The sequence below is a fragment of the Phocoena sinus genome, chromosome 4 (genome assembly GCF_008692025.1).
Source record: "Phocoena sinus isolate mPhoSin1 chromosome 4, mPhoSin1.pri, whole genome shotgun sequence".
NCBI lineage: Eukaryota > Metazoa > Chordata > Mammalia > Artiodactyla > Phocoenidae > Phocoena > Phocoena sinus.
In genome coordinates this window covers 115975944-116003112 of record NC_045766.1, presented here as the reverse complement: position 1 = coordinate 116003112, position 27169 = coordinate 115975944, and the positions used below count along the sequence as shown (strand labels likewise).

At 35.3% G+C, this 27169-nt stretch overlaps 1 protein-coding gene across 1 annotated transcript in view; it reads left to right on the top strand.

Annotated features, from left to right (window-relative positions):
* Positions 1–21867, top strand: part of LIPI (lipase I) — a 68841-nt gene extending 46974 nt beyond the window's left edge. The window contains exons 10-11 of the mRNA XM_032629436.1: positions 4417–4593; positions 21698–21867. Of these exons, the coding sequence (XP_032485327.1) occupies positions 4417–4593; positions 21698–21785 (265 nt within the window). The 3' untranslated portion in view covers positions 21786–21867. The remainder of the gene's footprint in view (positions 1–4416; positions 4594–21697) is intronic.
* Positions 21868–27169: the final 5302 nt, after the last annotated feature.

Below are 27169 nucleotides of genomic sequence, written 5' to 3'. Positions count from 1 at the left end.
CCGAGACTGAACCAGGAAGAAATAGAAAATATAAACAGACCAATCACAAGCACTGCAATTGAAACTGTGATTAAAAATCTTCCAAAAAACAAAAGCCCAGGACAAGATGGCTTCACAGGCGAATTCTATCAAACATTTAGATACGAGCTAACACATATCCTTCTCAAACTCTTCCAAAGTATAGCAGAGGGAGGAACACTCCCAAACTCGTTCTATGAGGCCACCATCACCCTGATACCAAAACCAGACAAAGATGTCATTAAAAAAGAAAAGCACAGGCCAATATCACTGATGAACATAGATGCAAAAATCCTCAACATAATACTAGCAAACAGAATCCAACAGTACATTAAAAGGATCATACACCATGATCAAGTAGAATTTACCCCAGGAATGCAAGGATTCTTCAATATATGCAAATCAATCATTGTGATATACCATATTAATGAATTGAGGGATAAAAACCATATGATCATCTCAATAGACGCAGAAAAATCTGACAAAAGTTAACACCCATTTATGATAAAAACTCTCCAGAAAGTAGGCATAGAGGGAACCGACTTCAACATAAGAAAAGCCATATATGACAAACCCACAGCCAACATCATTCTCGATGAAAAACTGAAACCATTTCCACTAAGATCAGGAACAAGATAAGTTGCCCATTCTCACCACTGTTATTCAACATAGTTTTGGAAGTTTTAGCCACAGCAATCAGAGAAGAAAAAGAAATAAAAAGTATCCAAATCAGAAAAGAAGAAGTAAAACTGTCACTGTTTGCAAATTACATGATACTATACATAGAGAATCGTAAAGATGCTACCAGAAAACTACTAGAGCTAATCAATAAATTTGGTAAGGTAGCATGATACAAAATCAATGCACAGAAATCTCTTGCATTCCTTACACTAATGACAAAAAAATCTGAAAGAGAAGTTAAGGAAACACTCCCATTTACCACTGCAACAAAAAGAATAAAATACCTAGAGATAAATGTATCTAAGGAGACAAAAGACCTGTATGCAGAAAACTATAAGACACTGATGAAACAAATTAAAGACGATACAAATAGATGGAGAGATATACCACATTCTTGGATTAGAAGAATCAACATTGTGAAAATGACTATACTACCCAAAGCAATCTACAGATTCAATGCAATCCCTATCAAACTACCAATGGCATTTTTCACAGAACTAGAAAAAAAAATCTTAAAATTTGTATGGAGACACAAAAGACCCCAAATAGCCAAAGCAATCTTGAGAAAGAAAAATGGAGCTGGAGCAAGCAGGCTCCCTGACTTCAGGCTAAACTACAAAGCTACAGTAAACAAGTCAGTATGGTACTGGCACAGAAACAGAAATATAGATCAATGGAACAGGATAGAAAGCTCAGAGATAAGCCCACGCACTTATGGTCACCTTATCTTTGATGAAGGAGGAAAGAATATACAGTGGAGAAAAGACAGCATCTTCAATGGGTGGTGCTGGCAAAACTGGACAGCTTAAAAGGGTGAAATTAGAACACTCCCTAACACCATACACAAAAATAAACTCCAAATGGATTAAAGACCTAAATGTAAGTCCAGACACTATAAAACTCTTAGAGGAAATCATAGGCAGAACACTCTATGACATAAATCACAGCAAGATCCTTTTTAACCCACCTCCTAGAGAAATGGAAAAAAAAAAACAAAAATAAACAAATGGGACCTAATGAAAGTTCAAAGCTTTTGCACAGCAAAGGAAACCATAAACAGGATGAAAATACTACCCTCAGAATGGGAGAAAATATTTGCAAATGAAGCAACTGACAAAAAATTCATGTCCAAAATATACAAGCAGCTCATTCAGCTCAATATCAAAAAACCAAATAACCCAATCCAAAAATGGGCAGGAGACCTAAATGGGCATTTCTCCAAAGAAGTTATACAGATTGCCAAAAAACACATGAAAGGATGCTCAAGATCACTAATCATTAGAGAAATGCAAATAAAAACTCCAATGAGGTATCACCTCACACCAGTCAGAATAGCCATTATAAAAAACTCTACAAATAATAAACGCTGGAGATGGTGTGGAGAAAAGGGAACCCTCCTGCATTGTTGGTGGGAATGTAAATTGATACAGCCACTATGGAGAACAGTATGGAGGTTCCTTTAAAAACTATAAATAGAACTACCATATGACTCAGCAATCCCACTACTGGGCATATACCCTGAGAAAACCATAAGTCAAAAAGAGTCATGTACCACAATATTCGTTGCAGCACTATTTACAACAGCCAGGACATGGAAGCAACCTAAATGTCCATTGACAGATGAATGGGTAAAGAAGATTTGGCACATGTATACAGTGGAATATTACTCAGCCATAAAAAGAAACGAAACTGAGTTATTTGTAGTGAGGTTGATGGACCTAGATTCTGTCATACAGAGTGAAGTAAGTCAGAAAGAGAGAAACAAATACCATATGCTAACACATATATATGGAATCTAAAAAAAAGAAGGTTCTGATGAACCTAGGAGCAGGACAGGAAGACATAGAGAATGGACTTGAGGACATGGGGTGGGGGAAGGGTAAGCTGGGATGAAGTGAGAGAGTAGCATTGACAATATATACACTACCAAATGTAAAACAGATAGCTAGTGGGAAGCACCTGCATAGCACAGGAAGATCAGCTTGGTGCTTTGTGACCACCTAGAGGGGTGGGATAGGGAGGGTGGGAGGGAGGGAGATGCAAGAGGGAAGAGATATGGGGATATATGTATGCATATGGCTGATTCACTTAGTTACACAGCAGAAACTAACACAACATTGTAAAGCAACTATACTACAATAAAGATGCGAAAAATATTTTTTTAATTAAAAAATAAAGAGAGGATGATCTCAAGGGCAAAGCCTAGTTGTCCATTTTGGGCAATAGATAGTGGTGCTATTTAAAATTATAGGAAAATTTCTACGTTTTAGGGCAGCAGTGTCCAATCTTTTGGGCACCAGGGACCGGTTTTGTGGAAAACACATTTTCCAAGGACTGCGGGGGCACGGGGGGAGTTCAGCCGGTAATGCTAGCGATAGCTTAGGTGGTAATGCTAGTGATGGGGAGCGGCAGGTGAAGCTTCACTCGCTCGGCTGCCACTCACCTCCTGCTGTGTGGCCTCGTTCCTAACAGGTCATGGACCAGTACTGGTCTGCAGCCCGGCGGTTGGGGACCCCTGTTTTAGGGTTTTTGTTTTTCTTTTTTGGTGAGAGTTGAGTGTTGGGGAAGATGTCATTAAATTTGAACTTAGTGAGCTTTAGGCATCCTTGAGATATCCAAGTAGACATGGTGAGTAACAGCGGGTATATGTGTCTGGGTCTCATCAGACAGGGCTCAGCTGGGGGCAGAGGCTTGGTGGAACACACAGTTGGTATTTGGAACTGGTGGAGCAGATGTGAGTTTTGGGGGGAAGACAACAGGTTTCCATCTGGATATGTTGACTCTGAAGTATCTCTGAGAAATCTAGATAAGCTCTTGGACAGAAATTAGAGATATGACCAATGACATTATATTCTGTGAAAGAGGGGGTAGTCACTCTGCCACAGGGAGCAGGGATGGGTTTTGAGGGGAGTGATAACAACCTTTTCTGGATCTAGAGGCTGTGGGAGAATCAAAAGTAGAAGAGAGCAGGGACAAATATAAGATGGCAGAAGTGCTGGCTGTCCCACTGGTTGCTTTTCAGCTATTCTATGTGTGATAGTTGCCTTTGCTCAAGTTAGTCATTGTTGCCTCAAAGGAAGAAATTATTTCAACAGATTTTTTTTTCAGTTTCCTTTCCTCTTCTTTTTCTTTCCCTTTCCTTCTCTTCTCTCCTTCCTTCATCCCCTTCCTTCCTTCTTTCCTTTGTATCTTCCACCCATCCTCCATCCCTTCCCCCTTCCCTTTCTTTCCTCCTCCTCCTCTTTCTTACCTTTCTCCTCCTCATACTCCTTTGCTGTTTCCTTTGGAGTCAGGCAGACCCATGAAGTGATAAAGTGGTGCAGGACAACAAAGCATCACTGTCTGAGGGCTCCGTCTATTCAAAGAACGGCGATAGTTGTTCAGGGGCCTATAAAAAGAAGCATAATGTGACTTCTCTAATCTTAGTATTATGCACAATCTAGATACCAAGTCAGAAAGACAAGATGTCCCACTTTTTCTCAGAAAAGTTTTCCCAAACTATTTGAGTGTGGGGATATATATATATTATTATTATTTTATTTTGTTTTTAATTACTGTTTAAATTATTTTAATTAATACTTTACCACATATTTTATTGTTTGGCCTTTTCCCTATAATATTGGTATTTCTATCTAATGTTTATAAGATTGTATTGATTTTGAAGTTGTTTTACATTTTGAATTACTAATATGATGAGATATGAAATTTTCTGTTTAGGAAGAACAGATTATTTTATAAACTTCAAGAATTCAAGATTCTTGCTCAGTTTTTAAATGATGTTGTAAATATTTCAGCCATTAGTTTGGCATATTTTCAGAGCTCAAATCAGCAATGTTCCACATGCAGATACACTATTCAGCGTCTCAAGTTAAAATCACTTACATATCCAGAAAGGTAAGAAAACTAAATTTTGATTTCAATGTTATCTTTTAAACTTGAAAATATTGCTTTGCTAAGGAGTGGTTTAAAAATTCATGTATTTGAATATCTGTTTATTGTATTTTAGATTGTATTTTATATAAATGTTGGAATATCTAAAAGATACAAAATTTTTTTTTGGCTTAGATGAGATTTATTTTGGAATCACATTACCCAAGCAAAGAAAAAACACAGTCATTTCACAAGACACAATAAACATGAAAAAAGTGAGACAAATGTCTGCCTTAGAACTTTATCAGTCATTTCAATGGGTTTCTGGATTGCTAGAAATCTCTCTTCTTTGGTTGACTGCAACACTTTATCTCTGTTTATGTTCCTGTATTTATATACTTGATTTCCCAATTACCTTTTTGTGAATGTCGAACACAGTAAATAAGAATTTCTGGAGAATAAAAATAATAAGTGGTAAGCATATGCATTTAGATGAGGTCTACTTCAACAAAGGAGAACTGGGAAAATTCTTTGAAGTATGTTATTTTGTAAACTTTTGGTATGAGAATATTTAGTCATTCAAAAGTCAATGAGTGGGGACTTCCCTGGTGGCACAGTGGTTAAGAGTCTGCCTGCCAATGCAGGGGACACAGGGTTCGAGCCCAGTCCGGGAGGATCCCACATACCACGGAGCAACTAAGCCCATGCACCACAGCTACTGAGCCCGAGCACCTCAACTACCGAAACCCGTGGGCCTAGAGCCCGTGCTCCGTAACAAGAGAAGCCACCACAATGAGAAGCCTGCACACCACAACGAAGAGTAGACCCAGCTCGCCACAACTAGAGAAAGCTCGCACACAGCAACGAAGATCCAGCACAGCCAAAAAATAAAAAAAAATAAATAAATTTATTAAAAAAAAAACAGTCAATGAGTGAAATGTCATTGTAACGGAGAGATAACTTGCACTATCATATTCCCCTAGTCTCCTCCATTAATACCTGTCTGAGCCTCAGGGTGCTGAGTATGAGTAAAGAAGTGTAGTTGTTATAGTTTTACATGCTCTGTTTCTGGCCCTTAAATGTAAAGGATTTATATTGTTCTGGAATATAGTCTTCTCCCTGTATATCATAACTGGAAAGAGAAACAAAAGAGTTTCTTCCTCAGTCTAGAAGAAGCATATGCTGTAAGTCTTGGCCAGGCATTAGCTAGAATCTTTGTATATAAAACAGCACATGAGCTCACTATGAGAAAGAGAAATTTAGTTCCATACATCTGTACAGTAAAAGCAACCAAGGATAATGTATATATGGGCAAGTGCCAGAGCTGGACACTCATCTCTCATTGTTCAAGCAGAGGTGAACAGGAAAAACACAACAACAAAATGGTGCCTAATTCAGCATCAGCAGCATGAGAAAGATCCAACAGTCAAGATTTAGAAATAAGGTTGACTTTTTAAAAGATTTATTACAGGAAATTTCACAAAGAATTGCTTGGTGTTCTCAATAATATTTAAGTAAACAGTAATCCGTGAGGGAACAAGTGAAGAGCAAGATGATCAAGCAACTGGCCGTGATTAAATGGAACTGAGACTTAAGAAACTAAGGTCAACATCAAATTTAGTGTCAACATTAAAAACAAGAAAGAGTAGAATTATAATGTAGAAAACTCATTTTTAATAACCTACAGAATAAGGTAATATAATAGAGAAGACTGAGGAATAATTTTTTTGGAAAATAATTAAAATGAAAAAATGTAGATACCTAGTATTGCTGAAGAGGAGACACAACAGAAGAAGTAACTACAGATCTGATGAAAGGAATCTCTCCTCAACTGAAGAAGATACAGATCTCAAATTGATAGAATGAACTAAGAACCAGGAAACTAAAAGAGAGCAACATTTAGAGCCACTCATATATTTTATTGTTAAGATTGAGTGATAAGTATAGAATTCTGCAAGTATTCAAAGACTTCTTCATGGAATGGAAGATTTAATGCTGTAGCAATGGCAATTCTTATTAAACTCACCTGTAAGTTTAACATGACTCCCGTCAAAATCTCCAGAAGAGATGGCTTAGCTCTTCCTAATTAACTTGGAATAACAAATTACTGAGATGAGCCAAGAAAATTTGAATGAGAGTCGTGTTTATAACTTTAACTATGAAACAGAAAAGCAAATTCAAAAACAGCAATAATTTAAAAAATTTGATACTGGCAGAAGAATATATATGCATTTAAGGGAGTAAAAGGAAAACTCCAAAACGTAATTTTGTAGATGATGTGAATAACCTTTCAAGTAATGACACAACAATAAATGACAACTGAAAAAGAGTTTAATGTCTTAATTATAACATATTCAAAATTAGTTATAGATATAGTAACATATTAAATATAAAACAGTAAGGAGAAAACATAGGCAAATGTTTATGTATGCAGAATAATGACAGCCAAGACAGAGAAACTAAATGGAAAATATTAATCAATTTGCCTCCATACAAATTAAAAAAATAAAATCTGTATGTCACAAACATTAACAAAAAACAAAATAAGAAAACTTATAATGTGTGGGATACAGAATGGCTTTAAATTATTTACATATTAATACATTTTATAAAATTACAGAAAGACACATCTCAGTTAAAACATAGAGAAACATCTTTTTAGTTGCCTTAGTCAAAAAACCTGGGTTCAGCATAGACGTCTTTTTCTGTCACACTCCACATCCAATCATAAAAACTTTTGCCCCTACCTTCTAAACATATCCAGTATTCAACCACAGTCTCAATAAAAGCCAAAGCCCTCACGATGGTTTACAAATCCCACCTGACTCGGGGGCTACACCTCCACTATCCCATACCTCTTTGACCTCAGCTCTTCCTTCACTGAACTGGCTCTTTAGATCCAGCATTGCAGGCCTCCCTGCTGTTCCTTGAACAGACCAGGCAGGATCTTTCTTAGAACCTTTGCACTGGCTGTTTCCTCTGCCTGAAAATTTCCTTCCCTAGAAGCCTAACTTTCTCTTCAAGATTTTGCTCAGATGTCATTTTTTCAATATAGCAATCCTACCACTCCTGATCTCCCTGACCTTGCTCAAGTTTTGTTTTGTTTTTCCTCATAGGACTTATAGGTAGTATACTACATATTTATTATGTTTGTTGTTTATTGGTTGTCTCTCCCCATGTAGAATTTAAGTTCCTTGAGGACATTGATTTTATCCATTTTGTTCACACAAGTACTTCAACTGTGCCTGGTACAAAATAGACACTAAGTGAACAGCTGAATGAAGAACCATAGAAATAAATTGACAAAGAGCAGTTTAAAAAATTAAAGGAATAAATGGCTAACATATTTTAAAATTTGTAACCCCAATAGTATTCAAATAAATTAAAATTAAGGCAATGAGATATATCTCTTCCCAAGTTGGAAAAAGAAAAATATCTGTTGTTGCTGAAGTTATACACAAATTTCCACTGTGTTTCACTGCTGGTAGGTGTGTAAACATATAAGCACATTCTGGAAAGTATTTAGCAAAATATGTCAAGAATCCTCAAATGTTAATACTTCTAGCCTGTTATTTCTTCTTCTAGAACTTATACTTCAGAGACCAGGTAGCATAGGGTAATGTTCAGAGTGCCTGAGTTTTCACTTTAGTTCAGTTCCTTGCTAGTTCTGTGACCTTCTCAAATTATTTCATCTTTCTGTGTCTCAGTTTTTTAATCTGTAAAATGAGCATAGTGATAATCAACTTCACTACTAAGATTAAATATTGTAACATTTATAAAGGATATAAAATATTGTCTGACATAGAATAAGGGTTACACAAATGTTTGTGAAATAGATAAAATATCAGAAATACACATAAATATTTGTATAGAACTCTTTTCACAGTCTGATTTATAATGCTGAAAATTAGAAATAAATTAACTGCTCAACAATGAGGCACTTGATAAATTTATTATGGAATATCCACAATATGAAATGTTAGGCAATCATTAAAATGGCAAAATTACCATAACATAATGGTAATGACTCATTTTAATATAATAAAAATATATGCCATAATTAGAAAAAACTTAATGAAATTATTTCCTCTTATAAAGGGACCTTGATAAATTAAATTTATACTGATACTAAATGAAGGACTTTCTTAAGAAGTTGTAATTTGCTGTATACTTTAACAATTATTGCTCTTCTTGGTTACTATGTAGAAAAATTAGCATACACTAAAAACTGTAGTGTTTACAAAAAGTGAAATTGTTGAATATTTTAATATTTAAATAAGAAATTGTTTTTGGATTTTGAAGTTGATGATGTGATTTTAAAATTATTTCTATATCTACCTCTTGAATTTTTAAAACTTATAGACTCCTTAAAAACAAAGAGGCAAATAATAGTTTGTGGTAATTATTAGAATTGAGATCTTTGGTTCCTCCAAAAAATCACTGAGGATTTTATATTTTATCTTCAATAAGTAGTTATCTGATTTATAGCTCAAAAAAGAATAGATAGTGACTTCCCTGGTGGCACAGTAGTTAAGAATCCGCCTGCCAATGCAGGGGACATAGGTTCAATCCTTGGTCCAGGAAGATCCCACATGCCATGGAGCACTAAGCCCGTGTACCACAACTACTGAGCCTGTGCTCTACAGCCCACAAACCACAACTACTGAGCCCATGTGCCACAACTACTGAAGCCCGCATGCCTAGAGCCCACGCTCCACAACAAGAGAAGCCACCACAATGAGAAGCCCGCACACTGCAGTGAAAGCATTGCTGCAACTAGAGAAAGCCTACGTGCAGCAACGAAGATGCAACACAGCCAAAAAAATAAATAAGAATAAATAAATTAATAAAAAAGTAGATAGATTAAATATCGCCATTTGGGTTTTCTTCATTGTATGCCAGTTTAGGAATAAAATAGATATCAGTAATCACTAGAGGAATGTAAGTCAAAACCACTTCACACCTATTAGAATGGCTATCATCAAAGAGACAAGAGATGAGTGTTGGCTAGGATGTGGAGGAAAGGAAACACTTGTGAACCATTGGTAGGAATGTAAATTGTTGCAGCCACTATGGAAAACAGTATGGAGGTTCCTCAAAAAATTAAAAATAGAAAGAACTACCATAAGATTCAGCAGTTCTACCTTCTGGGTATATATCCAAAGGAAATGAGAACAGGATATTGAAGATTGAAGAGATATCTGTACTCCCATGTTTATTGCAGCATTATTCACAATAGCCAGGATATGGAAACCACCTAAGTATCCATCAAAGGATGAATGGATCAAGAAGATGTGGAGGAGCTTCAAGATGGCGGAAGAGTAAGAGGCGGAGATCACCTTCCTCCCCACAAATACATCAGAAATACATCTACATGTGGAACAACTCCTATAGAACACCTACTGAACGCTGGCAGAAGACCTCAGACCTCCCAAAAGGCAAGAAAGGCCCCACGTACCTGGGTAGGGCACAGAAATCTCTTGCATTCCTACACACTAATGATGAAAAATCTGAAAGTGAAATTAAGGAAACACTCCCATTTAACATTGCGACAAAAAGAATAAAATACCTAGGAATAAACCTACCTAAGGAGACAAAAGACCTGTATGCAGAAAACTATAAGACACTGATGAAAGAAATTAAAGGCGATACAAATAGATGGAGAGATATACCGTGTTCTTGGATTAGAAGAATCAACATTGTGAAAATGACTATACTACCCAAAGCAATCTACAGATTCAATGCAATCCCTATCAAACTACCACTGGCATTTTTCACAGAAATAGTACAAAAAAATTCTCAATTTGTATGGAAAAAGAAAAGACCCCGAATAGCCAAAGCAATCTTGAGAAAGAAATGGAGCTAGAGGAATCAGGCTCCCTGACTTCAGACAATACTACACAGTTATAGTAATCAAGACAGTATGGTACTGGCACAGAAACAGAAATATAGATCAATGGAACAGGATAGAAAGCCCAGAGATAAACCCACGCACAGATGGTCACCTTATTTTTGATAAAGAAGGCAAGATTATACAATGGAGAAAAGACAGCATCTTCAATAAGGTGTGCTGCGAAAACTGGAGAGCTACATATAAAAGAATGAAATTAGAACACTCCCTAACACCATATACAGAAATAAACTCAAAATGGATTAAAGACCTAAATGTAAGGCCAGACACTATAAAACTCTTAGAGGAAAACAGGCAGAACACTCTGTGACATAAATCACAGCAAAATCCTTTTTGACCCATCTCCTAGAGAAATGAAATCAAAACAGAAATAAACAAATGGGACCTAATGAAACTTAAAAGCTTTTGCACAGCAAAGGAAACCACAAACAAGATGAAAAGACAACCCTTAGAATGGGAGAAAATATTTGCAAATGAAGCAACTGACAAAGGATTCACGTCCAAAATTTACAAGCAGCTCATGCAACTCAATATGAAAAAAACAACCCAATCCCCAAATGCGCAGAAGACCTAAATTTCTCCAAAGACATTTCTCCAAAGAAGGTATACAGATTGCCAGCAAACATATGAAAGAATGCTCAACATCACTAATCATTAGAGAAATGCAAATCAAAACTACAATGAGATATCATCTCACACCAGTCAGAATGCCCATCATCAAAAAATCTAGAAACAATAAATGCTGGAGAGGGTGTGGAGAAAAGGGAACCCTCTTACACTGTTGGTGGGAATGTAAATTGATACCGCCACTGTGGAGAACAGTATGGAGGTTCCTTAAAAAACTACAAATAGAACTACCATACGACCCAGCAATCCCACTACTGGGCATATACCCTGAGAAAACCATAATTCAAAAAGAGTCATGTACCACAATGGTCATTGCAGCTCTGTTTACATTAGCCAGGACATGGAAGCAACCTAAGTGTCCATCGACAGATGAATGGATAAAGAAGATGTGGCACATATATATAATGGAATACTCAGCCATAAAACGAAACAAAATTGAGTTATTTGTAGTGACGTGGATGGACCTAGAGTCTGTCATACAGAGTGAAGTAAGTTAGAAAGAGAACAAATACCGTATGCTTACACATATATATGGACTCTAAAAGAAAAAAAAATGGTCATGAAGAACCTAGGGGCATGACGGGAATAAAGACGCAGACCTACTAGAGAATGGACTTAAGGACACAGGGAGGGGGAAGGGTAAGCTAGGATGAAGTGAGAGAGTGGCATGGACATATATACACTACCAAATGTAAAACCAATAACTAGTGGGAAGCAGCCGCATAGCACAGGGAGATCAGCTCGGTGCTTTGTGACCACCTAGAGTGGTGGGATAGGGAGGGTGGGAGGGAGGGAGATGCAAGAGGGAAGAGATATGGGGATATATGTATATGTATAGCTGATTCACTTTGTTATAAAGCAGAAACTAACAACACCATTGTAAAGCAATTATACTCCAATAAAGATGTTAAAAAAAAAAAGATGTGGAAGGAGTGTGTGTGTGTGTGTGTGTGTGTGTGTGTGTGTGTGTTGGAATATTATTCAGCCACAGGGAAGAAGACATCCAGCAGTTTGTGACAACATAGATGAATCTTGGGCACACTATGCCAAGTGATATGTCAGACAGAGAAAGAGAAATACTGTATGGTATCACATGTGGAAGCTAAAAGTGCTGAAATTATAGACACAGAAACTAGAATGGTGGTTAACTAGAGCCTGGGAGGTGGAGGAAAAGAGATGTTGGTCAAAGAGTACAAGCTTCCAGTTATAAGATGAATAAGTTCTGGGGAACTAATGTACAGCTGAGTGATTATAGTTAACAGATATTGTATTATATACTTGAAAGTTGCTAATACAGTAGATCTTAAATGCTCTCACCACAAACTAAATGGTAATTATGTGATGTGATGCATGTGTTAGCTAACACTATGATGGTAATAGGTACTATGATAGGTAACTATCATACCTACCTGATTCCAACTTCACACCCCTCAGGGAAAAAAAAAAAGTTTTAAGGTCCCACTGCATCTCACCGATTTTGATTGGGCAAGTACATATCTTTGAACCTCACACTGTGCTTGGGGAATTACTTTCTTCTCCTTGGCCAGGGAAATAAGTTCTTTCAGTGTTTTATGCTTAACTCTGAGACAAGATGGGATCAAGTTCATCCAAAGTTTATAGACTGAGAGTGGGGTAAAGAATGATGAGGGTAATATTACCCGAAAGGGATAGGTGCTTGGTGGCAAAAATAACAGACCACTACAGAGAGACTGAAAATATTTTGATAAGTCAGCAAAATATTAATTAAACATTGTCTGGCTTGTAATATATCTTATTAAAGTTAAATATTGATTTAACTAAAAAATATAATTCTGACTGGCTGACACAGTTAACTACTGAATGAAAGCAATAAATGAATAGCTAAGCTAGAGCACTCAAATTCAGATCTTTCAGGGTCTGGATACTTCAAACAATTTGAGGGTAAGTTAGGTTTTTTAAATAGCTATGTTTATAGTTCTGCATGACTATAATGTAATATTTTGACTGACAAGACAATGTGAGATTAAACATTGAAGTAACTCCTCAAATAATTTACTCCAGTATCATGAGGGTTTATGTATAAATTTAGACGTTTGTCCTTTTTCAAATTAATTAAACATTTAAATCTATAATTTTGTAGCTTTGGCCTCTATGCTTTACTTACTTCATGGTAACTTCGTTAATTTAGTATTTCATTTCATTAAATAGTTTCAATATTCTTTTGACAATATTATACATGAAGCTTAGATTTAATGAGGGTAAGTATTTGGTTAAGAACAGCCAAAGAACTGTCTTTAGAGAGTAACCTCAGAAAACCAATTTACAGTTATACTATTTGTGCGGAAGTCATTAACACTTCATCTTTTGTCTTTTAAACTGCCTGGTTAAAAGGCCAAGGGTACTTTGGGAGAATGTGGGGATTGGAACGCTAGAACTGTGAAGGGCGTTTAAAGGTAACAATTTTGGCAAAACTGTTTTACATTTTTACAAAGTTTGTTCACTCATTCTGAAGCCTGTCCCCCATCTTCACTCTCCACAGCCCATTTTCTCGAGGGTCCTCAAATGGTGCTCTAGGTCTGTGTAATGTTGAGAGGTGACACAGATAAAGAATTCCAAAAAATGTCAACAGTGTGAATAGCCACTGTGTGTTTCTATATGTAATGCAAACTATGCCTCATATAAGAATAAGGTTTTAGGATGACTGGAAATGAGCTTCTTTTGTATACCATTAGAGTATTGAACAAAGAGGTTACTATACCTAAATATTTTTAGAAATTCAATATTTTATTTATCATATATAGGGACAAGATACTTTATTCATATTCTACTTCTAAAATTATTTATCTTAGATTAAAATTTTGTTGCAGTTATATAAATATTTTAAAAAATATTTGATAATTAAGATAAGTGATTATCTTTTTTTTTTTTTTTTTTTTTTTTTTTTTTTGGTACGCAGACCTCTCACTGTTGTGGCCTCTCCCGTTGTGGAGCACAGGCTCCGGACGCGCAGGCTCAGTGGCCATGGCTCATGGGCCCAGCCGCTCTGCGGAATGTGGGATCTTCCCAGATCGGGGCACGAACCCGTGTCCCCTGCATCGGCAGGCGGACTCTCAACCACTGCGCCACCAGGGAAGCCCAGTGATTATCTTTTTGATTTGCCTAAAGTTATGACATAATTTTAAATGGTAATAGTATAATTGGACATTGTAAGCAAGAAATTTCAGGTTATAATCCTAAAAACTACAGCACATATATTTTCACTAACTATGCTGTAAGATACAATTATAGTTATTATATAAATACCCAATAATTGATACAAATCTTAATAAAATTTGATTAAAAGTACATTACATAAATAAATATATAAATATAAATGCATTTTACAATCAACCTGCGTTCACAAAATAGTTGCTTTTCTTTCTATATTTGCCTTGCAATATGTTCCATATGTTTTCAGTGACATTATATATGTGAAGTATACATTCGGCTCATAGCAGATGCTCAGTTAGTAGCAATCCTTTCGTTTCATTTTTATTCCCTTCTTTTGTTGGTCCCCAATTTAACTCTTCTTATACCTCCTTTTATCTATAAATACACAGCTCAAGCAATAGACTGGCCCAGCCCATAATTATATGAAAAATATCGGCCTGTTTTGCTAAGGTAATTCATCAATAAAATGCTTTATTCCCAATAATTCTGTGAAACTATGTCACATTCTCCAACCATAAAAACACTCCTACCTTTTTGTCAAAGTTTCATTCATTAATACTTTGTAAACTTCTTATCCAAACTCTCTATTCACTTCTACCACACTTCCCACTCTTATAATGTAGTGATCAGAATCCTCACGCATCAGTTTTGGGGGATATAGGAAGACTCTCAGCAGAGTTAAGAACTTCAGAAAAAGAAATCTGCATTGATTGCAAATTTATCTCATAAAGTGGAATTTATCTTGTGAGTTATTTGCCCTAAACTCAATTTAACCTTCTCCTTTAGGGAACTAGTATATAAGAAGGAGGATTTTTAGTTTTTATCCAAGATGCATGTTTTGGATGATGCATGTGATTTAAGGAAACATTATTGTGTACAAAGGATTGATGACTTCTTGGAAAGGATATCCCAGAGAAGTTTGTTTTAATATTAGTGAACTTCTTTCAAGATGAATTATAGTGATTAAATTTATTTAGCATCTACTACATCCCAAATGCTATTTTTACAATTTTTGCAACAACTCCATGAGTTAAGTATTTTCTTTGTTTTACTAGTAAGGGAACAGAAACTCAGAGGCTTTATAACATGTCTAAGGTTTCTCAGCTGAGAAGTGCCTTTGCAATGACTCGAAGCCAAACTTTTCTTGGCTTTTTTCATTTGTTGTTTTCTTTGCTTTTAGTTGCTGCTCTTTTTATAGGAATAACAGTTTTTCACTAATTAATATAGTCAATTATTCCCATTGTGGGACATTTGGAAAATTTAATTCATATATAATCCTACAACTAAGAGATAACACTTAATATTTTGTCATACTTACTTATAGTCACACATGCTACAGTTGAATCATGAATTTAACTATTTACATTGAAGTACAAGCAGGCTTTTTGTGTAGAATCATGCAGCTTATTCCCTACAATAGTAGCTTCAAGGGTCACTGTTCACATAGATAATAATGTGATCACATTGGACTTGGAGCTGTGCAACATCATGTACCTGGTTATAAGCAATTTTTCTCTTTTTAACTGTAAATTAATGACTCACTATATTTCATCTTTTGTAGAATATTCAACTTAGATTTTCCTTTATGTTGAATACTTTCTCCCCAATTTTTGTTTTTCATAAACACTATCCATGTATAGACAACTATCTGCACTTTAAACAAGTGGCTTTTTTATATTCATAGAAAGAACATTTTCAAATCTTCTGCCTCACCACATGATGTTCACACCTTGACACAGAATGTCGATGACCCAACAGTCATAGGTTGCTCCATTTATTTCTCTTTTTCAAGTCACTTATAAGAGGAAAAGAAAGTGTAAAGGCAGACGGGTATGTCCACTATTATATTTGATTCACTGTCTCCTTAATCATGTTTTACACAGACAAATGTTATATACAACTCCTTCATTGGTTAAGTAAGAAATGCGGTAAAGTCATTGGGATAGGCCACAGAGAAAAAAAATAAGCATGCATGTCATTTTAATTTTTATGTAAAATCTAAACAGTGGATAGACTATGAAAATTTACAAAATTTACAAAATTTAGATGCAATTACTTCTACTCAGGGCAAAAAAAACCCTAAAATACATTTTGTGGGTGATTAACAAAACTGTTAACGTTCCCTGTTGGCTGTGGATGCTAACAGATGCTTGGATGAAATATGTGCTTTAAAGTTTAATTACCTAGATAATTGCAGTAACCATTTAGTTGCTTTTCCCATTTAGATCTGTCCATACAGATAATGTGCAATGAATGAGAATTAGCACTGCCAAATCATTGGGAATGTGAGTCATAAAAATATGATGCCTTATGGTCCAGACTAAACTGTATATCTACTCAATCAGTAATTAGCTATCTGTAACGAACTATGATAGAGACTACACAAACAACATAGTTCTTCTGAGCTTTTCCAGTGGACTAGGCTTTCAAACTTAGGGACTGAGAGGAATATTCAAGTGGAGGTACCTGGATGACTTCCTGAGAAAAGATGAACTAAATCTACTTTTAAAAACTTTACTTAATAAGTAAAATGGGGCTACCCTGGTGGTGCAGTGGTTGGGGGTCCGCCTGCCGATGCGGGGGACGCGGGTTCGTGCCCTGGTCCGGGAGGATCCCACGTGCCACGGAGCGGCTGGGCCTGTGAGCCATGGCTGCTGAGCCTGCGCGTCCGCAGCCTGTGCTCCGCAGCGGCAGAGACCACAGCGGTGAGAGGCCCGCGTACCGCAAAAAAAAAAAAAAAAAAAAGTAAAATGTACTCTTTTTGTATACATTTTTTGTATACAAAATGCATGTCATTTTGTATACAAAATACATGTACATGTATTTTGTACATGTATACAAAATACATGTATACAAAATACATGTATACATGTACATGTACATGTATACAAAATACATGTACATGTACAAAATACATATACATGTAAAATGTATACTCTTTTTGTATACATTTCTATGAGTTTTAATAAGTGCATAGAGTCATATAACCACCACCACAATTAAGATACAGAACATTTCCATCAATCATAAAAACTGCCTTTTGCCCTTTATTTCCAACTCCCCATGCCCACTCTGACAACCTCTGCACCTAGATTTGCCCTATGGAATCATATAGTATGTTGCCCTATAAGTATGGCTTCTTTCACTTAGCTTTAGACATTTAAAATTCATCCATGTTGTTGCCTATATCAGTGGAATGTTATTGATGAATAGTATTTTATTGTATGGATATACCACAGTTCCTTTATCCATTCACCAGTTGGAGGAAATATAATTTGTTCATAATTTTTGATATCTGTCCATGACCAAAGCCAACATAAATATTTGCCTGCAGGTTTTTATGTGAACATACGTTTTCGTTTCTCTTAGATAAACACCTAGAAGAGAGATTGTGGGGTCATATTGTGAGTGTATGTTTAACTTTATAAGAAACTGACAGACTTTTCCAAGGTGACTGTACATTTTGTTTTCCCACTGGCACTTATCAGAGTTCTACTGCTCTCTTACACCAAAAACTGCACCTTCAACAGTTTTTTTGTTGTTTGTTTTTTATTTTTGCTGTTCTAATACTTGTGTAGTGGTAGCTCACTGTGTTTTTAATTTGCATTTCTCAAATGACAAATGATGTTGATGACCTCTGCCATTTAATTGAGGGTATCTGCATCTTTAAATTTAATGTAATTGTAGATATATTTGGGTTTAAATCTATCATCTTGCTATTTTGTTTTCTGTTTGTCCCATCTGTTCTTTGTTCCCAATTTCTCATTGTCTGCCTTTTGGTAAATTGAGGAGTCTTATGATTACATTTGATCTTCTTTGTGGGTTTATTATCTGTAAGTGTTTGATTATTTTAGTGGTTTCTTTGGGGTTTATATTATAATCTTTATTTTATCACAGTGTACCTTCAAGTGAATTTTACTACTTTACATATAGCATGAGAGCCTTACAGTAGTATACTTCCATTTCTCTCTTGTGCTGTTATTGGCATACGTTTTAATTATACATATACTAAGATCTCTATAATACAATGCATCACTTTTCTTCAAAGAGTTATGTCCATTAAAGATATATAAATCATTAGGAAAAGTCTTATATATTTTTTCCATATCGTTACCATTTCTGGTGCACTTCTAACCCTTATGTAGATGCGTATTTCCATCTGGTATAATTTACCTTATAACAAAAGGAGTTCCTTTAAGATTTTTTTGTAGGATCTGATAGTTGTGAATTCTTTCAACTTTTGTGTGTCTGAAAAAGTCTTTATGACGTCTTTATTATGAAAGATAATTTCTCTGTGTATAGAATTCTAGTTTGACAGTTGTCGTTGTTTTACTTTCAGTACGTTAAGAATGTTGCTGTACAGTCTTAGACCATGCATTGATCTTAATGAGAAATATATTACTATCCTTCCTTTTTCCTATGAGGAAAATAAGCCTCTTTTCTCTGGCTGGTTTTAAGATTTTCTCCTTATCACTGATTTTAAGCAGTTTGATTCAATGTGGCTTTTTGGAATTTTTTTGCATATCTCTTGTGTTTACTGTTTGACCTTATTGGATCCATGGGTTTACGGATTTCATCAGATTTTATGTAAATTTTTAACTCTTTTTGAAATATCTTTTTCTATGCCCCTACTCTCTCCTCTCCCTTTGGGGACTCTAATTTCAAGTTTATTAGGCTGCTTGAAGTTGTCCCACAGTTCACTGATACTCTGTGAAGTTCTAAATTTCATTTACTCCCTACATTTCATTTTGAATAGTTTCTGCTGCTGTGTCTTCAAGTTCACTATTCTTTTCTTCTGCAATGTCTAGGTTGATATTTATCCTATCCGGGGTATTTTTCCTCTCAGATATTATAGTTTTCACCTATGGAAGTTTGATTTGACTCTCTTAATATCTCTTATGTCTCTACCTAGCTATTTGAACATATGAAATACAGTTATAATAACTCTTTGAATACCTTTGTCTGCTGATTCTCACATCTATGCTAGTTCTCGGGTGGTTTCAATTGGTTGACCCTCATATGGTTCCATTTTCCTGCTTCTTTGCATGCTTGGTAATTCTTGATTAGACACCAGACTGTGTATTTCATCATGTTAGGTGCTCCATATTTTTGTATTCTTATAAATATTCTTCAGGTTAATTCTCAAGATGCTGTTAAGTTGCTTTTAAACAGGTTGATTCTTTCAGGTCCTGCCTTCAAGGTGTTTTAGGCAGGACTGGAGTAGTGCTAAGTTTAGGGTTAATTACCCCCACTACTGAGGCAAGACCATTCTATTCTTTTTACCTGATCATCTGGCAGGTAGGAACAGACACCTTTGTTAATGCTGGGAACCTTATCCTAAGTAAGTTTTAAAAATACTAGATGCATAGATGTGGTGATATGTTGTACAAAAGCCCTAGGGAGCTTTTTTAAATAAAGAAGCACGTCTATTCCCTGTAATTTGGTAGAATATATATGGATTAAAATTAAAAGCTAATTGTATTTGAATTTTAGAGAGATTTTTTAACCCTTGGATTTCTTCTATTATTTTTTATTAAAGTTTATACTTTATCAATGTACTGTGCTCATTTCTGCTAATTTGTGGTAAACAAAGCATTAGAAATGCAATATTCAGTGCTCTTTTTTTAAATTAAAAAAATCCACTAAATAGTCTTCTTCCTATGATAGTTCAACCTATATCACATAGTTTTTTCTAAATTATAGAGTTTAAAAATTTTGATTCGGGGAGAAGGAACTATTAATAACATAGGATAAATGATCTCAAAATCAGAGTCCTGGTAGTAGAACCAGATAGGCTTTTCACAATGTAAAAACAAAGAAAATTAATTTTTCTCATATGTTTTAGTAAAACTTCACTTTGGTAGGCATAATGAACCTGACTAAACTGTTTTGTAATGCTTGCAGAAGCTTGGTAAAATGTGGAATATTTAATAAAAATATACATTTACTATATTGAACATATTTCAATGGTAACAGGGTTATGAGCTTTTATTTTTTTGTAGAAAATAAGAGCACACTTGCCATAATATTGTATTATGAATATGTGAATAGAACAATTACTTAATGACTGAGGTAATTTATTAATAAGTCTAATAACACCCTTGTCCTATGATGACAACTTAAAAATTAGGTGGATCAGGGATATCCATAACATTGAAGGCTCACTCACTGAATAAAGGCTGTAGCAGGCTAGATTAAAAATTGACATAAGTATATATGTATTTGTTAGGGGAAGTGGTAAAGTGGTAAAGTCATTCTTCCACTTTCTTAATAATGGAGAAAGGATTACATCTGATTTTTCGATTATGTTCTGAACTCCGACAATTTAACAAAAAGCTACTTTATCTAATATCTAAGAATCAGAATCTTATCAAATTGAGGTACTGTCATTTCATATTTACTTCTATACTATTAAAATTAAAATTCCTAGATGCATTTATTATTTCCAGTGGAAAATATTGTAGTATTCTATATCAGCTTTTAGAATTAAAGATGAATATGTTCATATTTTATTACTTTTCAAATATTAGCAGATATAGGAAATTGATTTAAAATGGAAGAATTTAACCTAACAACACTGTTGATATTTTTAAAACGTGTTCAACAATGTCTTAATCAAGCTAGAAGGAGACAGACAACAATATATCTCTTGAACTAGAGCAGTGCATATGAATAAAGGCAAACTACCAGCACCTGTGCAGTTGAATTGCTCCCTTTTCCTTGACTAAGTTAGTATGGCTGATACGGGAAATTTCCACTTATTACACCACTTTTTCCTTTAGCTCCTTTCCTGAATTTTGACCAATCTTTGCTTATTCTAGTTGATTGCTTTTTTGAAGTTTTCAAGACATTAACAGGAAGATAAATCACGAGACAAGATGCCTGATTCACCACAGTGACGTGACTTCTCAGAAACCTTCAAATACCAAATACACAATTTCTCCAAGATATAGAATACTTTAAATGTTATTATTTCCATTTTAGCAGGTGGCAGAGGATTGATTAAAATATTTGGCAAAACTGTCTGTGCAATTCAGCCCAACTCTTCCATGGTGGCTTTCATGGTAGAAGAAGTGGCCCAGCCACTAAGAGTTGAGTTCAGTTTTCAGCTATTTCAGTATCCAAAAATATTTCCCATTCAATGTAAGTTTTCCAGTGAAGCAGCAAAGAGAGAAGATGTTGAAGCACAGAGCATTTTTTCTTTCTCACAAATACTGTGTCTATTCATCCCTATGTAGACAAATTAGATGGAGTAGAAATGATCCCAGAGGTTTATCTCAACTCCCTGCATTTAGAGAACGAGTTAGTCACAGGCGTAGGGTATTCCAATATTTATGAGAAGAAAATAAATTTGCTGTTTTACTAATAGTTATTTTTTCTCTCTGTTTTTCTCTTTCACAGACCACCACTATGCACTTACAATTTTGTACTTAAAGAAAGTGAGGAAATATTTCTCAGTCCAAATACATGCACACCAGATGAAATATAAAATGCCTTCTTCTATCAAATGTAACAACTTGTTTGTGAATTAAAGAACTTGTAAATGGAAACAACACAATTAGTATTTCTTTCAGAATGCATTGCTCAATCTGAAATTCAGATATTTCTACTTCTTGAATAAATTTTTAAGAATCAAAAATATGAAATATTTTTAAATGCATGTGCTAAAGCATTCTGAATATATTTTAAAAGCTATTTATTTCTGTTTACCTTAATCAAATGTTTCTCATTGAATGTTTCCCTTAATTACTTAGTATTAATAGATAATATGTCTTTAGAAAAAGAGAGAAGCTTATTGCTTCAACACACTGTCTAAATAGTATCATTCTCTACTCAGAATGCAGTAATAAATGAATTTTTTAAAAATTTGTAAATTTATCATTTTGAGAAGTCACTTGGATTAATGTAAATCTTGTAAACATAAATACACCTTCTGTTTAGTGAGCTATTTGGCATTTTGTAATGCTTTGTAAATAAAGGCTTTGTTTCTGTGGAGCACAATAATCTATGGGCCTGAAATCCTTAATGTCAGATTTGGGGTCTACCATTTACTAATGGTGTGATCTTGAGTAACAAAATTGACCTCACCATGTTGCAGTTACCTTTGTGAAGACTGAGTCAACACTTTGACTAGTGTCTGCCCATAGTGATAATAATAATAAAAATAATAACAGCTAACACATACATCACTGTATTCTTGGCATAATTTGATACTTTATAGACATCAATTCATTTAATTAATCATACATTAATTCATTTAATCCCTACAAAAGCCCTATGAGATTGGCCTTGTTATCTCCACTGATGAAGAAATAGAGGCACAGAAATGTTAACTAATTTACCCAGGATTGGGTAGTTGTGTCCTTATACGATTATGGCCCACTCTAACGGACTCATTTTAATTTAATCACCTCTTTAAAGACCCTGTCTCTAAATATATTCACATTCTGAGGTACTGGGAGTTAGGTATTTAACATATGAATTTTGGGGGTAAAAAGTTCATCTCATAATACCTTCTATCACTCATTAGCTCCACAATGATGACCTTTGTATAATGACATTTGAAGGTGAATTGGGACCATTATTGGTGCCTACCTGGAAAACACTGATGTGTAAGACCCTCGATGTATTATATGTGTGTTCCAGGCAGAAACAAGTAGAAGGCTCTTCACATTTTGCTTAGGGATTTAAGCAGTGCTGCCTGCACCTCTACTGTCTGTCAGTCCTTCTTGAAAATAGCCCCTTCAGGTTCTGCCTCAGCCCTTCACTCTACAGGCCTCTGACTCCAAGCAATAGATACATTCTCTCTCCTCTCTGTCACTTAGGCATTTGCTCACAAACTTCCCACATTCTTAAACAAAACCACGGACGCTTATGTAATTTCACTTTTCTAATCCCCCTCAAATAGTTTGTCAGATATCCCCAGAAATTTTGAATCTCAGTTTGTGACATTTAAAATTAAATAAAATGCATTAGAGATACATTCCTAGGGGCAGAAATCCTGCTCCAGTATTTGTGACTGCTTAGGACCTCTGGGTAGCAGAGAAACAGTACCCGACTTGTCCCACAGCACATTAAATTAGGGCCCTGTAATCATCGTAAGAAAACTTCCTTGTCATAAGTGATGGAATCTTTCACGGATAAGTTGAAGATATAAACTTATGAAATGTTTATAGGTTTTCCTATTGCATTACCTTCACCAGTGTCCTAATACCCTCTACTTTTTTTAAGATGAACAATGAAAGGAAACCTTTGGAGCCTGTCTTCAGGGTGAGGGAAGTAAACTCCTCTGATCCGCAAGTCTTCAAGCAATATTTTTAATCATCTTTGTTTTTTTCCAAATTTGTAGAAATCATAGATCAAAAATAGTAGTAAGAGGAAAAAAATTAACTGTTTGAACGACTGTGATGAAGCACAGGTATTTTTATAGCAATTATCTAGGACAACAGAAGGAACAGATAGCCATTACGCACAAAAATGCATGACACCAGGCTGCTTTGAAGACATGCTGCTCTGGGTCAGATACAGAAAGCTACAGAGAGAGGAGTTGTTTAAGTTCTTTATCCTTCAGGATGCCTACTTGGCATGGGTCATAGTCTCGAACTCAACATTGTCGTTCAAAGTCCTCTCAGCAACATATAGTGTATTTTTAAGTTAACTTGAGGATTTATCTAATTAAATAACATGTTCCATATTTTACTGATGTGCCCTCTTTGTGTTTCCATTGAATAATGAACATTTTATTAAAAAAATAAATCTCCAACAAAGCAACAAATCACACTTTGCTACACACAATAGTTGACTGAACTTTTAAGTGGACATAATCAAAGGGCAACTAGATTTTGTTTGTTTTAACAAACTACAATTTAAAAAAATTGCATCATTCAGATAAGTTGCAATACCAATCTAATTTACTGGATAATTGTTTAATTGTGTGTGTGTGCCCATTATTGACAAGGCACAATTATGTAAGCTTACAATCAGCCGTAATCATAAAAGTGTTGTCGCGAGTCATAACATTTATGGTCTATGCATTAATCCTGTTTTTTCTAATAATAATAAGTACATAATGAGTAATTACTATATGCCAGTCTGTGTTTTAAGTCTTTCATTTGCAATATTTCATTTAGTCCTTACAAATGCCCTATCAGGTATGTTATTTTATCACCTTCAGTGACTAAGGGGAGAAATAGAAGAAAAAAAAAATCCTTCAGACTATTACTTTCAACACTTGAAAGATATATTTGTTGTGTTTTGATAGTTATCTATTGGGTATTTATTAGGCATCCTGTAAATGTTTGTGAAAGGGTGAACAGGAAGTCAGATTCTCTCGATAAAAAGCACAGGACAAAGGGGGAAGCCTGGTCCTGAGAAACTGTGATGTGGCCAGTGAGTGCCTACCAATAGCCATGAAGCTTGCTGCATGGGAACATCCCAGCAAGTCATCAGACACATGTGCTGGTTTTCTGGTCTGTGCTTTCAGGATCTTAGGATGAAGATGCTGCTAAAAGTTACCAAATACCTGAATCCTTCCCCAAGATAGTATAACCTGCCTCTCCAAGTGGCATAAACAGAATTGTCAGAGGACATTAGGGGATGACATTGGAGTTATGAAATATAGGACTTCAGTGCACAGATAGCATTTTCATTCATAATTTCTTTTATCCTATGAACATGTGGTACATGAAAAAAGAAGGCTATATGGGAGGTTGAACAGCTGGTTATGCAGATGGTGTTGATGAGTTGAATTTGGATTTCTGTACCATGGCTTGAGTTTCTGGAATGTGAGGCTCTTGGCTGGGGGTAGGATTATATATCTCACAGGGACATGGAAGAATGTGTTTGCATGTAGGCTAGCAGTCATGATTAAAGTGCTTTAAATGGAACATAATATTGCAGAAAGTGTTTGAAGATTCAAAGCAACAGATCATTCACCCAGATTCACTAGGACCCTTTGAAAACTCTTCCAGATTTCCTATTGATCCCCATCAGCACCTTCCAGCTCTTTAACTCAGGTTTACCCTCGCACCTTCCTTCACACTTGGGCCCTTTCTTGGCCTTTTCCATGGTTAACTTGTTATCTCTCCCAAACTCACTCCTTCCTTTGCTTTTGCCTCCTCCTCTCTTCCCCAAAGATGCTATTTCATGTCTCTGTTACGGCAGAGGGTATTATAACTCTTTGCTTACTTGTTCATATCCATCACTAGAATATGATCTTCCTGAGAGTAAGGAATTTTGTGTTATATATACATTTTTGTATTTTCAGGGTCTAGGTGAATGCCTGGTTTCTTTCAGGGGCTCCATAAACATCTGTTGAATGATAAATGCAAAATTAAATATATGAAGCAGTAAGTTTCTTTTTGGCTTAGCTGGGTAGGAGTGGGCACACACCAATGATTGCTGGCTACTTAGAAGAACAAAATGTTTCAAGTGGTTCTGGTTAGAGATCAGAGAGCCCTCATGAAGATAATTTAAGATTATTTTTGTCTTACATTCTTTTCTAAGAATGTAGTAAAACCAGATTTGATTTTAACATTAGACAATGTTAGTCAAGACAATTATAGTATTTAAGAATAATTTGCATTTAGAATTAAAAAGTTCTTTTACATATATTGTTAAAGTATTAAAATATTAACATTCTAAACACAGATGAATTATAAATTTTAGGTTTTTCCTTAATAACTCTCTGGGAAAAGAAACAATTTGAAGGTTAAAAAAAAAAAGTCTACAGCAGGCATAGATCCTGAAATCACTGGAACTTTGTCAGTGGAACGTGTCCTAAGTTTTCAAAGGAGTTTTTACTCTCTAATATTTATTAGTGTTGTGTTTCTTTTTAACACTTGGTAGGAGAGATGTTTAATTAGGAAAATGTCTATGGAAAAAGCTTTTTCAAGATAAGAGTTGTCAAAATTAATGAAGAGTGAAGAACTAGAAAGTGGGTTTACTCCTAGCAGAATACTCTTTAAATGGGGGATATGGGATGAGAAAGAGAGAGTGACAAAGAGAATCAGAATTTATTAAGAGTACATATTATTTTAATGTTTAAAGTAAATGTATTCTCAGAACCACGTGACCTGGGTCACTTCCCACAAGAAACTTTCCATCTCAATGCCAAGATATGGTTTCTGTTAAATAATGAGTTACTGAACATAGGGACTATCTTATTTCATCCTTATTTTCCCACAGCCTGTACCAAAAAACACTTGATCAATATTTATAGATTTGAATATAGGCACGGTCTTTCACATATGGTAAATGAAAATTATTTGAAAGACACCCCAGTGTTAGGGTGCCGGCAACCAACGGTGCTGGATTCACCCTTATCTCCCTTCCCATTGAACGAGTCAAGGAAATACACAGAATCTAGGTTTGAAAATCTCTGCAATCTAGGAAAACTGTTCACAATCTTCCAAACTTCAGGAGGAAACTATAATAATCAAAGCCAAATAGGACACTGAGGCAGACACTTGAGCTGAGAATAAGGAGGAAGAGGTTGACCCACTGCTCTGTGATTCCATTTCACTTTCCAACTAGAGGTATATGGTCATTTATCTACTGGGAAGTAATTACTCTCTGAGAGCAAGAAAATTTTCACACTCTCCTCCATTATTTCACTTTCCAGTCATCAGGAGTCCCCAAGTCCAGGAAAATTATGCTGTTGGAAACAAATACAGACAGGCAATGATGGTTTGCCACCTGTGGTAAATTTTTTTTTTTCAGTAATGGCCCACAATTTGTTCGAATCTCCCTGTAACCATTCCTGTAGATAAGCCCCTCAAACCCTTACTGTAGGCTTGAACATATGTCTTAATTTGGACACTGGTACAATAACGAAATGTGATGCAAGCTGAGTCCTGAAAAGTACCTGATACC